This window comes from Crinia signifera, chromosome 3 (assembly GCF_055691185.1).
Source record: "Crinia signifera chromosome 3, ASM5569118v1, whole genome shotgun sequence".
Classification (NCBI taxonomy): domain Eukaryota; kingdom Metazoa; phylum Chordata; class Amphibia; order Anura; family Myobatrachidae; genus Crinia; species Crinia signifera.
The window spans coordinates 24,530,668-24,546,936 of NC_139219.1; the positions used below are offsets into that span (position 1 = coordinate 24,530,668).

The following is a 16,269-nucleotide window of genomic DNA, read 5'->3' on the forward strand; positions in this document are numbered from 1 at the left end:
AGTGTAGGTAAATTCACCACTGCTGTGTCTTTCAAACCTGCCAACACATCACTGAATGACACAGCACCGAGGAGTGCTAGCGCTGTGGACAACACAGGCTGCTCTATCTGCACTTTCCTGTACACTCTACTAGAGATTGTATCTAACCATTGATTCATAATCGGCAGATGTCACTGTTGGGAAACGCTAACATGTCACAATATAATATACATTAAAAGCAGTTTCCATAAAGTTCTTGTTTCCTGTTGTTCTATATAAAATTCATATTAATGTCATTAACATTATTTCATTGGCACTTAGCCGTTATGAGATGAACTCCTAGCGCATTAACGAGCTTAATAAATCTACCAACAGACGGATCTATAACCCAATAAAGTATGAGACAGAGGTCGTACCGTAGTGTCCACAGCCGGCACTTTCTGTGTCGCTATGTGCTTGGCCGTCGGCTCGTCCTTTGATACAATCACACATCCTTCCCCTCCCAATGTCACCAGCACCAGATTACAGCCGCGGTCCAGCAGCACCAGGCCGGCCTTTCCTGCATCTCCAGCCCCACTCACCGGGATACCGGTCAGAATCTCCGCCTGGAAAATAAGAGAGAGAGAGTGAGAGGGAGGGAGGGAGAGAGAGTGAGATAGAGAGTGGGAGGGAGAGAGAGGGTCAGCGAGCGAGCGAGTGAAAGCGAATGAGAGTGAGAAAGAAAGAGTGAGTGAAAGTCTCTTTCACGCTCTTACTCTCCCTCCCTCCTCTCACTCTGGGCATGATTCAGACGGGTATGGATCATTAGGTCTACAGCAGAACGGTCGGCATGCATTGGGTTGACACCATTAGATTGACATGCAGAACAGTCGACATGGGTCTAGGTCAGGGCTGGGCAATTGCGGCCCTCCAGTGTGAGGAACTACACATCCCAGGATGCTTTGCATTAGTTTTGCTATGTGGCCATGCTGAAACTGATGCAAGGCAGGCTGGGATGTGTAGTTCCTCAACATCTGGAGGGCCGCAATTGCCCAGCCCTGGTCTAGGTCGACATGGGTGTAGGTCGACATGACATTAGGTCGACACAAGCAAGGTCGAAAGTCAAAAGGTCGACAGGGGATTTCTAAAAAAAAAAAAAAAAAATTTACCCAAATGTCGACACCGTCGACATGAACACTGAAACGTAGTACCGCTGTGCTCGCCATGCTTTGAAGATGGTGCCTCGCTACGCTCAGCACACTATTTTATTCTCCCACCACACCCTAGTGGATGGTAGGACATGAAATACTGCTGGCACGTCGGCTCAAAAATCAGTGAAAACCCCTATGTCGACCTTTTGACGGTCGACCTTGCCCATGTTGACCCAATGCTCATGTCAACCTAATGGTGTTGACCCAATGACCCTATCCCAGTCAGACCTGTTCACTAGGCTGCGTGTATGCCCCCGCTGGCCAAATCCTTTCCCTAGCATGCGAGAGGATGTGTTTGCCAGGGGTGCTGGATGCTGACCGAACTCAGACGTCTTCTTAAAGCGGCAATCATTCAGTAGGCGTGGTTTTTCCTTGCAAATGATTGCTGCTTTAAAAAGATGTCAGAACTCAGCCGGCATCCCACACCTCAGGCAAACTCGGACTATTATATGGTTATATCCCACAAGGGAATGGGAGGCAGTGAGAGGGTGGAAAAATAAGAGAGTGAGAGAGTGTAATCGATACGGAGAGTGAGTGAGAAATAGTGAGTGAATGACTATGAGAAAGGGAGAGAGGGAGAAAGAGTATGAGTGCGAGTGCGAGTGTGTAATAGAGAGACTTCGGGGGGTATTCAATCCGAGATTCAATCTGTCGGAAACGTCCCGACAGTCGGAATCCTGTTAGTTTTTACCGGCTTCCAACACTAACTGGACAGTCAGAATTCAATGTTCCAACTGTCGAAAGTCGGAAAGTCCGCTCATCGTCAAAAATGGCCGCGGATTGTCAGAAAACTACTGCGTATTAAACAATTTGTGGCCGTTTCCGACAAAACAGATTAAATATTGAAAATAGTCAAAACAGACAGCCTTCAATGCTGTCGGAAATGGCAGAATTTAATAGCCGAGCATCGATATTTCCACCTGTTGGAAATATCGTCACAGATTGAATACCCCCCTTAGCTCATTCCTAGTTCTCCAGACATTAGTACACTCCAACGAACAATAGGAAGTAGCGCTTCTTCATATTCAAACGAAATAAAGAAACGCTGAAGAGAGAGTGTTAAGATAACCCGCCCGACTTTTTCTATAGTACATGAAAACCAAAGTATGAAGCATCATATGTTTTGATGAAAACCGTTCAGGTGAGTGATACGAGAGTGGGAACCTCGCACAGAAGCTACACAGCGCTGATCACACTGACAGCGCTACTACAAGCCTGAGTGCACACTGATCCCCAGCCTCACCTCACTCTCATTGCAGCAGAAGACGTCCGAGTGGGTGAAGAACGCAGGGTCTAGATCAGATATGGCCGGTGCCGGGTTGAAAATGGTTTTAACTAAAATCAAAAGCATAAAATAAATGTAGAAAATAAAACAGTTTAATCTGTTAAAATACATTTTAGTTCTATCCCCTTACACCCAAAATTATGGAATTATGCCACAGAGGTCATAAGAAGACCACAACTTTTACAGGTCATCCAGAACATCTGCTCCTCCAAAAATTCTCAAATGAGTCTCTCTCATTCCAGGAAAGGAAACTGCTGGATGTCCTTGTTCCAAGTCAGTAACTCTATAAATTGCCCAATGAGCAACCTAAATCCAAAGCATCTGTGCTCTCAGAGACTGCTGGCATGGTGACCCGCTCCTATGCTACCTACTGTATGTAGTGACATCTGCCCTTATGGGTCTTATCTACTGTGCACTTATATCTACTTATAAGCCTGGGTTATTTAGTGCAATGGAATTGCATTTAAACGGATTCGGTTTGTAACCTTCATAATAAAGACACACTATAATGAGGGTCTGTTCCTGCTGGTATGGGTCATTGGGTCGACCATTTTTAGGTTGACATGCAGTGTGTCGACTACTGAAAGTCTACAGGGCATAGGTTGACTCCTGAAATAAGTTGACATGGCTAAGGTCAGAAGGTCGACACAAGCATTAGGTCAACAATAGGAAGGTCGAAAGTCAAAAAGGTATGTCGACATGGACACTGTATAAGTACGGTCACTAGTTGCGCTTGGCACACTGTTCTATTCTCCCACCGCTCCATAGTGGAAGGCAGGGCATGAAATACTGCCTGCCGGCACATGTTGGCTCAAAAAAAAAAAAAGATGCATGTCGACCGTCCCTTGTGTCGACCGTCCGTCCCAGGATCAACCTAGTGACCGTGTCCCATTCCTACAATCTTTACACAACTCTGGGCCTATGTTTGTAAGTAAAGCAAATATAAAAAAAAAACTGTGACTGTGTCTAGAACAAACCAGGGGGGTTATTCAGGTTGGTTTGCAAAAGAAAACTCCTTCTCTAATGGACAAACCATGCTGCACTGCAGGTGGGGTAGATGTAACGTGTGCAGAGTGTTAGCTACACTCAGCGGTGGCAGCAGCAGCGTTTCCCCGTGCACAGGCTGACAGGGAGTTCTGTCGCTCCTGTCAGCCTGTGTCGCGTCTCAGGTGCCGGTAGGCCGGCAACCAGGGACGCTGAGACGGCTTCCGTCCCCAGCAGGTTTAGCCCTATCATGACTTTCGCCCAGTAGTTGTCAGGACTATGGGGGGGGGGGGGGGGAGCTGACCGGGCATGCATTGCCGCAGCTTGTGATCATTAGTCTGGGGGGCTGATCCTGCTCAGGTGATTGGACCCCTAAGCCCTTTTAAGGGATTTAGGTCAGCACAGCCCCGCCGGTGATAGTTCCTGTTTCTGCAGGCACCTGCCCTTCTGTCTGGTTCATTAATGTTCTTCTGGCTGTGTTCTAGGTCGTCCTTGGTTTGAGCCGCGGTTGCTTACTTGTTTTGTTTACTTTGTTTGTCTCCTGGTACTCGCTCAGGAGCCATTAGCTAGTGTCATCCCCAGTCAGGCCCTGTTACCCAGTTTTACCTTTTGGATTCCCCTGAAGAATCACCAGTACTTTGTCCAACCATAAGACCTGGTTGCACCGGAGTTGGGGCGGACTTAATACGCCCCTCCAAACTTGGCAATTATAGGTGAAGCCTTAGCATCTGCAGGTACTGGTCATTCTTCAGGGCGGATCAACAGAGGTAGCGTAGGGTTCGCTGTGGCTGTCCTAAGCATCCAGAATCATAACACAGAGAGAGTTACATTTGGGTGAGTTATTTTCTTTCTGTGCAGAGTAAATACTGGCTGCTTGATTTTTACTGTGCAATTTAGATGATCAGTTTGAACTCACCACACCCAAACCTAACTCTGTTATACTGTATATGACCCACCTGCAGTGCAGCATGGTTTTGCCTGGTTACCGCGCATGTGCAGATCTCAATAATGATCCAGTGCTACTGCCCCAAAGAGCGGAGTAGGGCTGTGGAACAGGGGACAGGACAGCGGGGGGGGAGGTGAAGGAGAAATTTTGATAGGCTCATGGAAACTTGTGAGTGATGGTTGGTGTCCACCCTGAATAAGGCACTGTGACCAAAACATCAAGGCCACATGGAGCTGTCGGGTGTGGTATGATTTACAGACAGTCATTATCCCGACGTCGGGATCCCGACTGCCTGGTCTCAGACAGCGTGGCCAGTGCAACAAAGCCCCTTGCGGGCTCTCAAACCTGCGGGCACGGTGGTGAGCTACGCTCGCCACCTATTCTATTCTCCTTCTATGGGGGTGGTGGACCCCCATAGAGGTAAAATAGCCAACGACCGTCGGGAACCCGGCCGTCGGTGTTTTAACAGTTGGGATCCCGACGTCGGGTTAATGACTGTCGGGATCCCGACTGTCGGGACCCCGTCCGGCACCCGAGCTGTCCACATACGGTGTCTGTGTTAGAGAAAAATGGTAAATACACGGAACCATATCTGAATAAGTGGTGCCAGTTCCGTGGCTGTCTGACAGGTCGGCTGAATCCGGGGCGTAAAGCTGGCGCTAATCAGACCAAATGAACCAGACTTGTTTTCCATAAACAACCTCCAGATTTTTCTTAATAAACGGCAAATGCCTTTTCCTGGCAGATGCCAACGTCAGGCAGCGAATCAAAACACATTCTCTGTTTCCTGAGAAGTTCTAAAAGGAGAAGTGCAGATTCCATAGAATACTAACCCCCAACTAGATCTGCTTTGACTTACGGCACAGGCGGTGGTGCGGTCTGACTCATGGGTAGTCAACAGAGCCAGATGCCTGAAATCGACCCTATTTTAGGGCTGATTTATAGTTAGGAGTTACTTGTGTATGTGCAAAATGCACGCATTATGTAGAAGGGTCCATGATTAAAGCCGGCCTTACAGATTTATTGTCCGATCTGGCTGGTTGGACCAAAAACCTGGTAATAGATGAGAGCAGATGACAGTTGACCATTAGCTTCAAAATGCTGGAAAACTGCCAAACGGCAGTGTGCTCACAAAAATGGCTGGTGCGCCCAGAAAATCGCAGGGCCCAATGTGAACACAGGCGTGGACGTCACATGACATCAGCACCCGCCCCCTGTCCGGCCATCTCCGGCCTAGATAAAAGTCAGATCAGACTGACTTATATCTGCGAGCGGGCGGAAAAAAATCATTATGTGGTCGGTGACCATTGAAAGTTTTTATGCTTGCACGGCCACATCATGAATGGATGTGTCAGCAAACAAATCCATTCACATGCAGCCATTTTCTCGGCGAAGGGAGGCGGGCATTTAACCGCTTGGTAAGTACATTTAGGAAGCTGAATAATCCCCTAAATCTGTAGATGTATGGCCATCTTAAGCCTTGGAGAGAGAGAAAGCACCAGCCAATCAACTCCCAACTGCCATTTTACAGGTGATGGTACATTATCGCTCTCCATTGCTTACTAATAGACCCCTAAGGTTCTTATTGGCTACAAGTTGTTCTTGCTCCTCCCCTACTACTTCCTGCCTATCTCTGCGTTTACTTCAGCACAATCACAGGTGTTAGACCCTGCTCATATCTATCCAGAGAGCAGGTGTATGGACTGTGTTTGGATGACTGCATTGTGTGCTCCTCAGGCAGAAGAGTTCCTCTGATTATCTTACCCCCGCTCCTGTGGGCGACCTTCAAGGCCTCCAAGGACACCTGTGGGCTTATCTCCAGCTGGCAGACCATCACACGGGCTCTAGAAATGGCCGCAGAGGCTCTCGCTAGGTCCCCGGAATCCAGCAGCAAGTTGGCCCCAGCAACAATAACAATCGCGTTCTGACCTGCGAGAAACACATTCCATCAGGATAATATTTTATCTGTATTGTTACCCAAAATAAAAGAGATAAGGTGAAAGCACACAATCCCTGCAGTCCGATGGTCTTATTTAATGATATTCAGGTGTACAGATGTAAACTAATAACAGCGGCCCCTGTGCAGACTCTCTCCAAGCCGCCTTACCCTGAGATCTTCTGGCCATACAGGACAGTGGTTATACAAGTACAAATGACAGTGGCGAGTCCTGTATAGCAGTTATTAAGGATCTTTACAGCATTCCAACCGTCAGGTAAAGTACCCATTGGGATATCAGACACAGTCAGGTCTGTTGCGGGTTCCTCTACTCCAGATCTCCTACCTAAGATCACAACCATTGTCAGGACTTACAGATCTCCTAACGAAATGACATCACAGAGACATAAGGCTTAGTATTCACAGCGACGACTGAAATGCATTGATTTGTCCGTGCACTTGAGTTCGACCCCCTGTCCTAGTACCAGCAGTTGGGATTCCAATACCGTTATATTGACTGTCGGAATTCCGGCTGTTGGGCCGCCATACCAAACCTGCCCACTGGGAAGGCAAAGCATGAACAATTTTTTTTTTTTTTTAGAAAAAAAAATCAGGAAAAAAAAACTCATGTCTACCTTTTTCCATGTCAATCTTTTTCATGGTGACCTTTTGACCAATAGTAGTTGACCTTATGACTGTTGACCTAGACAAGGCCGACCTAATGACCACATACAAGTTGAAAACAGAGTTGGGAAGCGTCATTCACACTTCAGGGCAAATTTTTCCAGCCTTAGATAAAGATAGAGGAGAGTCATTGCCAAAAGCAACCAATAAGTCTCTACCGGTCATAGACTGTTCTAGATGGGTGTGGAACAAAGGGTCAACAGGGTCTAGGTCAGAAGTCAACAGGTTGTCAGCAAAAAGTCGGTGATTTTCACTTTAATCAATGTTGACACCTGAGCTTCACTCGTCATGCTTAGGGGTCACTTTACCATTCCCAATCGGAGTCCGCGTGGATGTCACAAGTATGAAAAAAAATTCATGAAAAACTCACGTAGACCTTGTCATGTGTTGACCATTGCCATTGTAAAAATTCTGTCAATGTCAATCTATTGATGTCAAAGGTACTTGTCACCAGAACACACTGGAAGAAGACAATCCCTCTTCTCAAATAGTACATGAGGCATTCGCGCCTCGTGCCTCACATTGTCAGGACACTTTAGCCATATCTGGTCAACGGATCGACAGTGTCTAGATTGACAATCACTCGGATGCGTTGAACCAAGAGTGGTCAACCACCAGATTGTTGATCTAGACGCAGCCGATTCGCTGTACCAGAACCCACTTCAGCTGGGTGTTCTGGTGGCTTGATCATTGTATGGAATCACAGCATACAGCATTAGAGAACCAGGCCTTTCTCGGTCACCTTCTGCGTTCACAATGATAGAGGCTGCTCCTGTCGCCGCTGCTGCCGTCTGAGCCACAAAATCTGCAACGGAAAACAGAGAGAGCAAGTTAGCGAGGACGGAACACTGCGCACTTCTCCTCCTACAGCTGTAAAGTGGAGTTGGACGCACAGTACGAGGATAATCATAGTTATATTAAACCACGTGTCTGATGCTGGTCCAGAAAAGCTGCACAGACCACATCAAGCAAAGAAACAGGAGCCAAGTCAGAACTAAACCGCTTGACTTATTCCCAGGGTTCTAGGGAACAGATGTGCTGAACACTGCAGAGGGGCATTCACTCACTTCATTCCAACGTAAAGGTGATAATCTCCCAGGGAAGAGGTGTAAGCTGAGCTGGTCCACGTGTACAGTCACTAAGCACAGGCAGCGGTGTCTGGCAGACGTTACTGTACTGTGGAGTTGTGCAGTGCACTTATGCAGAACAGGGGGGGGGGGGGTGGTACTAATTACCGGGCCCAGGACTGAGGGAGGGGTCCAGTGGGGCCCCCCCATTATCAGCGCTTCTCAACCGAACACATGCTGCTGTGTGCTGGGCTGCAGTTTGGCCAGGAAAGTTCTTAAAAGTGCTATTTTTTCTGTATATTATTCTAAGGGTTCAAGGCCACGCCTCCCGCAATTAGGCCACACCTACTGAATAGTACCTGTGCCCGGCCAGGCTCTCTACTGCCCTGAACATAGATGGGATCAAGTTAGACTTCAAGGGAACGATTACAAACACTTTTGCGTCTTATTTAGGTAATTAAGCAGCGACTTCGGTGCCTAGCAGTAACAATGTTGTTAAATATAAGCAACCACATTGGCTTCCTCCATACCTGAAGCTGACGGGTGACATCTATTTTATTAGCTATGGATTATATTTGAGTATTATGTATTCAGTTTCTGGGAGCAGTACCTAGCACTCCACTTGGAGTGTGATAAAATGGAGATAGATAAAGTCCCAACCAATCAGGTAAGAGGGAATGTCCCTGCCGCTCTCCCTGACATATAACAGGTAGGGCAGGATATGTTGTACAGATAGAGTGGGTTATCAAATATTATGAAAAGGATAAGTGAAGCTTATTGGGGCGGTGGTAACCTGCACGGACACTCGCAGCCCAACAATGTGAATTGTTCTATGTTCTATTGTACAAAATACAGTAAAATGAACTTTACCTGTGCAAACCTGATTCTTCTGGAAGTTTTCAATGTAGTTGTTCCCAAAGGAGTCATCACCCACCTGTATAAGGACGGGGCAGGGTACAGATTGATCGGGGTACTGATAGTTTGGCAAGAGACACAGAAAAAAATCCCATCTCATTCCCTAATTCTATAGAAAATGACATTTATTTTTTAATTCAATTATTGTTATTGAAAATTTACCAATAAAAAGACATAGAAAAAAATTCACAGAATGCAGTCAAATGTCCCCCAAAAAAGGGAAATATAGGCCACTACAGGGACTAAATTACGCCTTTGTGTGCTTAAAAGATGTCATAATCGAAAGTGAAAGCAATGTTTGCATGGACACGGATCTGTTCCAAACTTGCTGATCATTTAAAGGGGCAATCACTAGAACAAAACTAACTTTGTTTTGCCTTTTAAAGGATTGCCCTTTTAAAACATTGAGAAGACTGTCGGGAACTCGCGGAAGAAGTGTACCCAGTTTCAGATGAGGGGCATACATCTGGCTGTTTGGCGCAGTACTGGCATAGTCCCTTTGGGCCTTGTAGATAAAAACTATGCGTATGTGTATTCCTATGGTTATGTTATTCTTAATGGCCACATGATTGGCAGCCACTAGCACTGGTTTGGCCTAAGAATTGGTTATAAATCAGTTTATTTGGTAGTGGCCCACCAACTTATGGCCCCAACAAACAACTGTCTTACACTGTGTGCTGTCAGTCTCCTAGGTAACAGCTCTGTATCACAAAGACATATTTGACAAGTGATGTCACTACATAATCTTCGAGGGTAGTCTGTCCCATCTCCGTTATGTGCAGCGATAGCTGGCGCAAGCCTGTCCCTCATTGGCTTCCACTCACTCAATGGAGACGGGTCAGATCAGCGTGAGAGGACATAAGGACCATTGGGGAGGGGATGAGAAGAGGAAAGGAGAACAAACTTCCCAAGGAGATTTCTAACTGCGATTGCAGAGATGTACTGGAAACATTTTAAAAAAGACTACATAAAATCTCATTCATGGACAAAAAAGCCCTCAAGAGCTGCCGCAGTCAGTCCGGAAGCACAAATAGTCTCCGGCCATTAAGACTGGTGGTGGAATTTCATGCAGAATAAACAGACAGCTTCCAGGAACAGCAGCCTCCTCCGCTGGGTAACCTGGAGCTGATCCAACGCAGCCTGAAAAAAATATTTCTGGGAACAGCTGTTATCAGACCAGTCAGGCGATAAGCGCATACGTTCCATTCACACGATTCCAGTTAGTATCCTCCTCAGTCTGCAAGCTAAGAATACATGACCAGGGCTGGTTATCCCATCAATGTGGGATAACCAACATTCATTGTGACATGGGCTTGTGCAAAAGTTGGAGAGAGATAAAGTATCAACCAATGAGTTCTTAACTCTCATTTTGAAAACATGGAATGTAACTTGGAAGACAGGAGCTGATTGGCTGATGCTTTATCTTTCTCTACTCTATTGCTCTCTAAGCTTTTAGAAATCTCCACAACTGGTTGGTTGGCTCGTGGGTTTTGAACTTGTTATTTATACCTTGACATTATATAAGCCCCATTGTCCTGTGTGGCATACATTAAACATTGGGAATGGTGTATCAAGCAGTTCAGAGAGTGTGGGGGTCTTATGTAGAGCAACCAATCAACTTTGAGGTATCATTTACCAAGTACAGTCAATAAAATGAAATGTAGAAGCTGATTGGCTGCAATGGGCAACTCCTCCATTGGCCCATTTCTCCACTCTTATCACTGCTGGTGACCGCTGGGATGATTAGTAGATCAGGAAAGTGTAGAATGTGGAGTGAAGGCTGGTTTGCCGCACACACCTACTCCTGTGTAGTAGCCACCTGCCACAGGCTAGTCAGCCTTGGAAATAAATGCAGATGTCTGCCTAAATTCAGAGTAGGTCACATCTATGCGTCTACAAAGCAACCATCCACATAGCCCCAGTCCTATACCTGGTGACAAACACCCATCTGAAATCAGATATGATATACTCTCTAATGAGTTTGAGGTCACTATTAAAGGCAGGGTGGCTGGGTGAATGTCTGAAGGAGGATGGGAGGGCATTCCAGAGGGTGGGAGTAGCCAGGAAGAAATCCTGGGTTCAGGAGTGGAAGCAGGTGATTGGGGAGGAGGCCGGGCCGGACTGGCCATCTGGCACTTCTGGCAAATACCAGAAGGGCCGATGGCCTTGTGGGCCGATTTTTTGTGTGCAGAAAGTTCTGAGCCCGTTGCCAGGCTGATCACCCCCCCCCCCCCCCCCACGTGTAATTTGCATACTGGAGCCATGACGCTGCCTCCTGGCCGCCACCGTCAGTCACTATGCGCCGCACTCTGCCCCCAGGCACCCAGAAGCATCGGTCCGTCATGCAGGAGCCAGCACGGCCAGCACGATCTGTGGCACCCTGGTCCGAGACCAAAATCAGTGAGACCAGGAGCAGAACATGCGGACACCCAGCTCACTACCACCGGTCTGCTCCCTCTTCACACCGCAGGATGAACGGCCAGGAGATTGAGGTAATACCCTCCCACCCCCATACCACATCCCCACCACACCACCAACGGGTCATACTGCAAACCCAGGGTATCACACCCACCGGCACCAACAGCACCATTAACCCCAATAGTGTGCACCCTGGCGGGACGCCGCCAGAGGACACACTTAAAAGATCAAAGCGACACAGCAGAAATTGCCCCCCCCCCCATACTGCAGCAAGGTCAGCTGCAATTAAAGGAGGGGACCATAGGTTCCAGGTGTGGAACCTATGGGAAAAAGGGATCCCTAAAGGATCAACTTAGACCTTTCGAGGTCCCCTCAGTTAACACTGCGCTGACCCTCCTGTTAAGACAGCGGTCCAGTGAAATAACTGGAATCCTGACTGATATTGACTACCTGATTGTAGAAATCCAATAAATGTCATTGCATTTTGCCTTAAAATATGTGTGTATCATAATGTGTACTGGGCATACCGGATTGTGTCAGTCTGTAATGGACAATACAGTGTGCTGCAATGTGTAATAGGCATAACGGTGTGTTCCATAATGTGTAACGCCTCCTTTTTGTGATGCCATGCCTCCTTTCCACGAGGCCATGCCCACCTTTCACTGCACGGCTTCGCCGCGCAAGGGTCCCGCCTACTTCGGGTGGGCCTGTGTGCTCAAAATGCCAGGCCGATTTCTGGTCCCAGTCCGGTCCATGGGAGGAGGTGAGGCATTGGTCATTGTAAGACCAAGGATGGTGGGTAGGAGTGTGAGAGGCAGGCGGCTAGAGATACAGTACATGGAAGGGGGGAGAAGAGGAGTAAATGAGAAGTAGACATTGAAGAATTAAGTTGGACAGGGACAGGAAGCCAGCGGAGCGATTGGCAGAAGGCGATAGCACAGGGGGAGCGTAGCAAGAGAAAATGGGGACAAGGCAAAAGACAGGAAATCCATTAAGTAGGTTACAGCTATCAAGGTGAGAAATTGGAAAGTCCCAATTGAGCGAATTAGTGGCTTTCAGGGTGAGTGTCACGTCTGAGGGGTGACTTTGAACTGGGGCTGGAGTGTAACGTAAGCTGGGTTCTTTAATGAGCTTAGACTGCATATAAGACTACTAGGGACATTGGAGGAACCCCGAGGAGTTATGAGGAAGTCTCTGAAGTACTGGTGGCAGGGAATCACTGGTAAGTATGGACTGGCTCTAGCTGATGCAGACCATCGATGGAGACTGTCTAGAGAAAGCACTGCAGATAAGTATGCTCAGGTGAGTATCAATAACACAGACATAGGAGAGGTCCGCCAATGAAGATAATGGCAACAGCACATACTTGCCTACCCTCCTGGAATGGCCAGAAGGGTCCCGCAAATTGGGTCCCCCTCCTGGCCCCCCCGGAAGGTGGGTAAATCTCCTTTGACCCCAGCTCCTGCTCCCCCCCCCCCTTCTCCGCAGTATAAAATGACGGTTTTCGCCAGTCCGCGGGAGGGGGCGGGACTAAAATGATGCGAATTGCATCATTTTAGCCCCTCCCCCATCCAGACCCGCGAATTAATGCAGCTGCTTATCGTGGGGGCAGGGCTAGACTACGTCAGTCTCACCCCGCCCCCCGAAACTTCGACTCGTCCTGCCCCCCATTCACTCCTCTCCTGGTTTCTCCCAGAGAGGAGTTTTTAAAAGTCGGTAAGTATGCAACAGCAGCTGTCTACCGATGGTGGTGATATCGATGGTGACTGGTAAGTGTGATGATACTGGAGAATGAGCAGGAGACTATTGCAGGTAGAAAGGACTGAGGATCTCGATGGTCAGGTAGAAACAGATAACACTGTAATGACTGAGGCAATATCCTAATTAGGACACTGGAGGGAGTCAGGCTGCAGCAGAGTGGAAAGCCACAGATGCTGGGAATAGCAGGAGGTGCTCAAGAGGAAACAAGAACGCTGTAACACTAAGGACAACATTGCACTGACTGAATTCCTGGACCAGTCTCTGCTTATTTATAGGCAGAGTGCACAGATGATTGGTTGTAGTGGAGTGATGTCAGAGATGGTCTGACTAGGGTTGGCTGAGAGAATTATGTGAGCAGATCCAATATGGCGGTGCCCATGACGGTGACTGGTGGGAAGACTGGTGTCCGCGTGGACAGGCCTGGTGCATGTGCTGGAGTGGGAGACTAGCGCTGAGTGCTGCTCTGACTAGGCTGCAGACGCGACCAAACAACCCCCACTAGGACGACAAATAGGTGTTTCTCAAACCTTGAGTCGCGACAGTGAGAAAGTGATGGACCCTGAAAATATTATGGAGATAACAAAAGAGAGGGAGAGAAAGTGTATGTGGGGAAAGGAAGAATGAATATAGTTGAGAATGACACCTAGACCATGGACTTGGGGAACAGAGAAATTGGATTTCAGTTCTAGAAAGGTAATACTAAAGAGCAGAGGAAGGGAGAGGTCAGGGCAAGAGAAAAACACAGTTCGGTGTCATCAGAGTGGTGATATTTAAGGGAGAAGGTGGTGATGAGTTTGTGGAGGGAAGAGGGGTGAATGGGGGTGACATCGGGAGTGTAGACAGAAAGAAGGGTTGGAGAAGTAGGAAGAGAATCATGAGAAGGGATTGTCATAGAGGCCAACTGAGTGCAGGATTTGAAGTAGGAGTGGGAGGTCAATCGTGAGAAGGATCTATATAGAGAAGGGACACTTAGATGTTGCAGAAATGAGTTCATTGGTGGCTTTAGTGAGGGTAGTTTCATTTGAGTGATGAGTATAAAAACCAGATGGAAGGAGGTCAAGGAAATGATTGTTAGGTGCAGTGCTGACGGCGCTTCTGGTGTACAGCCGGGTCCCGCAGCACAAGTCCCGGCTGTTGCTAGGCAGCGGGGACGACGCAACACTTTCGGTCCCGAACTTCCGGGCAGGGACGGCGTCGCCTCGGCTGTTGCCAGACATTCAGCGTGCCGCCCTCTGCCGGCACCGCCTCTTCCCCAGCGGTTGCCTAGGCGACGGGGACACCTGGCAGCAGCAGGGAGTAGTCATTGAGAGAACCTGATACAGCATTCAGCTGCTTGTCATTACTAATCAGGGGCAGACACTCTGAGGAAATCTTTATAGGTTGTTCATTTGGGCTGCTCCGAGGCCGGATATAGAGTTTGTTTGGAGGCTCTGCTCTCACTCTGCTGGTGTGTCCTGTCCCTGTCATTTAACCTCTTGTTGCCTGAAACTCCGGGAGGCTACCCTGAAATACCGACTGGCTGGGACTCCCGTTTCCCTGCTAAGAAAAGTACCACATAGCTTTTCCATTTAGCTGTAGTGTTTGGAGTTAGCAGGTTCTGCAGTTGTCATTTGTGGTTAGCCACACTGGGGTCCCTGTGCAGGCAGTGGCGTTAGGCCACGCATGCTAATACTTGTACACACCTTAGTTATATTTGTGTCAGTCTGTGTATATACTTTATGTGCTCACATCTGTGTAAGGATATACTTTGTTCCTGCCTTTGTCTTGTCCTTATTGTCCCAATTAGGGACTAGGGTCATTTAGTTTATGTTATAGTAGGACTTATCCGTCCGAGTTTCCGTCTTGTGCCTGCATCTTGATGGTGGTGTTTCTGGTCATCTTTTAGTTCTGTCTCTGTGGGTTAGGCTAGGTGCTGTAGGCAGTGTAGGCCTCTCTCCTACCGGTAGCTGCTTGGATCCTTCGGGCTTAAGTTCACAATGCCACTTTTCGACATAAGTCCTGGCGGCATACTAGTACCGGTAGATACATAGGGGCAGATGTATTAAGTGGAGATAAAGTGGAGATAAGGTAAAAGGAGATAAAGCAGCAGCCAATCAACTCCCAACTGTAATTTTCAAACACAGTTCATTGGCTGGTGCTTTATCTCCTTTCACGTTATCTCCACTTTATCTCTTCTCCAGGCTTAATACATCTGCCCCAGAGAGTCAAGGGCTGTTATAGAAAAGAAGGTTCGCTTGTGTGCTCTGTGGACTTAGGCCTGGGGGTCCTGGGTGGCTACCCAGAAGACATCCAGAGGTCCGTCAGCTGGGATTTCACACAGCCTGTCCCCGTTGCACTCCACTCCGTTGCTGAACGTCCCCAGGAAGCCCTTACCAGGGTTCGTGACTCTCCTTCGGTGAGCATAACAGTGATGTGGTTGTAGACAACTCACTCAACGAGTTTGGAGGCAGAAGGCTTCAGAGGAATGGGAGGAGACGAGAGATTTAAAGTATGACAATGGGCAGAGCTGTAGGAAGACAGAGTTTGCATTGGTAGAAGTCTGCGAGAGTGTGCAATTTCCTCCAGAAGAAAAATGGGTCAGGGTGCAGTTCCAAGGATGAGGATGGGTTCATGGTAGGGCTAATAGTGACAACTGCTACAATTAGCTAGCACAATCATGGCACAATCTATTGGAGTGTTAATATATAATTAGTAGAGTGTTTATAGAATTTATAGAATTTCCGCCTACATATCAGACATCAGTTGCAGGCAATGTTGCACAATTATCTATACAGTCTACATCATGTAGTGAAGAACACACTTCCACAAAAGTGTTTTGGTTGTCAATTCACACAATTAACACCCAATGAGAAGCCCACTGTAGTCTCTAAATACTAAATCTCGCAGGTGTAGACCTACTTTCTAAACCGCACTGTATAAAAATCATCCTCACACATACTTTCAATTGACATCTAGTATTACACTACTAAGGTGTTATAAACCCCACAAGCTCATTCCCTAGGGGCCATCATTGACTCTGTTTCCCACATTCAATCTGTTACATGCATCTAAAAAAACATCCAAAATACAACCGTATCTCGCACAAGACACTACTAAATCTCTTA

The 16,269-nt window shown here is 47.6% G+C and overlaps 1 protein-coding gene across 4 annotated transcripts in view; it reads right to left on the reverse strand.

The window, feature by feature from the left end:
• Positions 1-16,269, reverse strand: part of RBKS (ribokinase) — a 58,998-nt gene that overhangs the window by 22,268 nt on the left and 20,461 nt on the right. For all 4 annotated transcript variants that reach the window (XM_083175468.1, XM_083175469.1, XM_083175471.1 and 1 more), the window contains exons 4-8: positions 8,942-9,005; positions 7,747-7,809; positions 6,149-6,313; positions 2,413-2,504; positions 396-584 (exon numbers count right to left, since the gene is read on the reverse strand). In XM_083175468.1, coding sequence (XP_083031594.1) covers positions 396-584; positions 2,413-2,504; positions 6,149-6,313; positions 7,747-7,809; positions 8,942-9,005 — 573 coding nt within the window. The remainder of the gene's footprint in view (positions 1-395; positions 585-2,412; positions 2,505-6,148; positions 6,314-7,746; positions 7,810-8,941; positions 9,006-16,269) is intronic.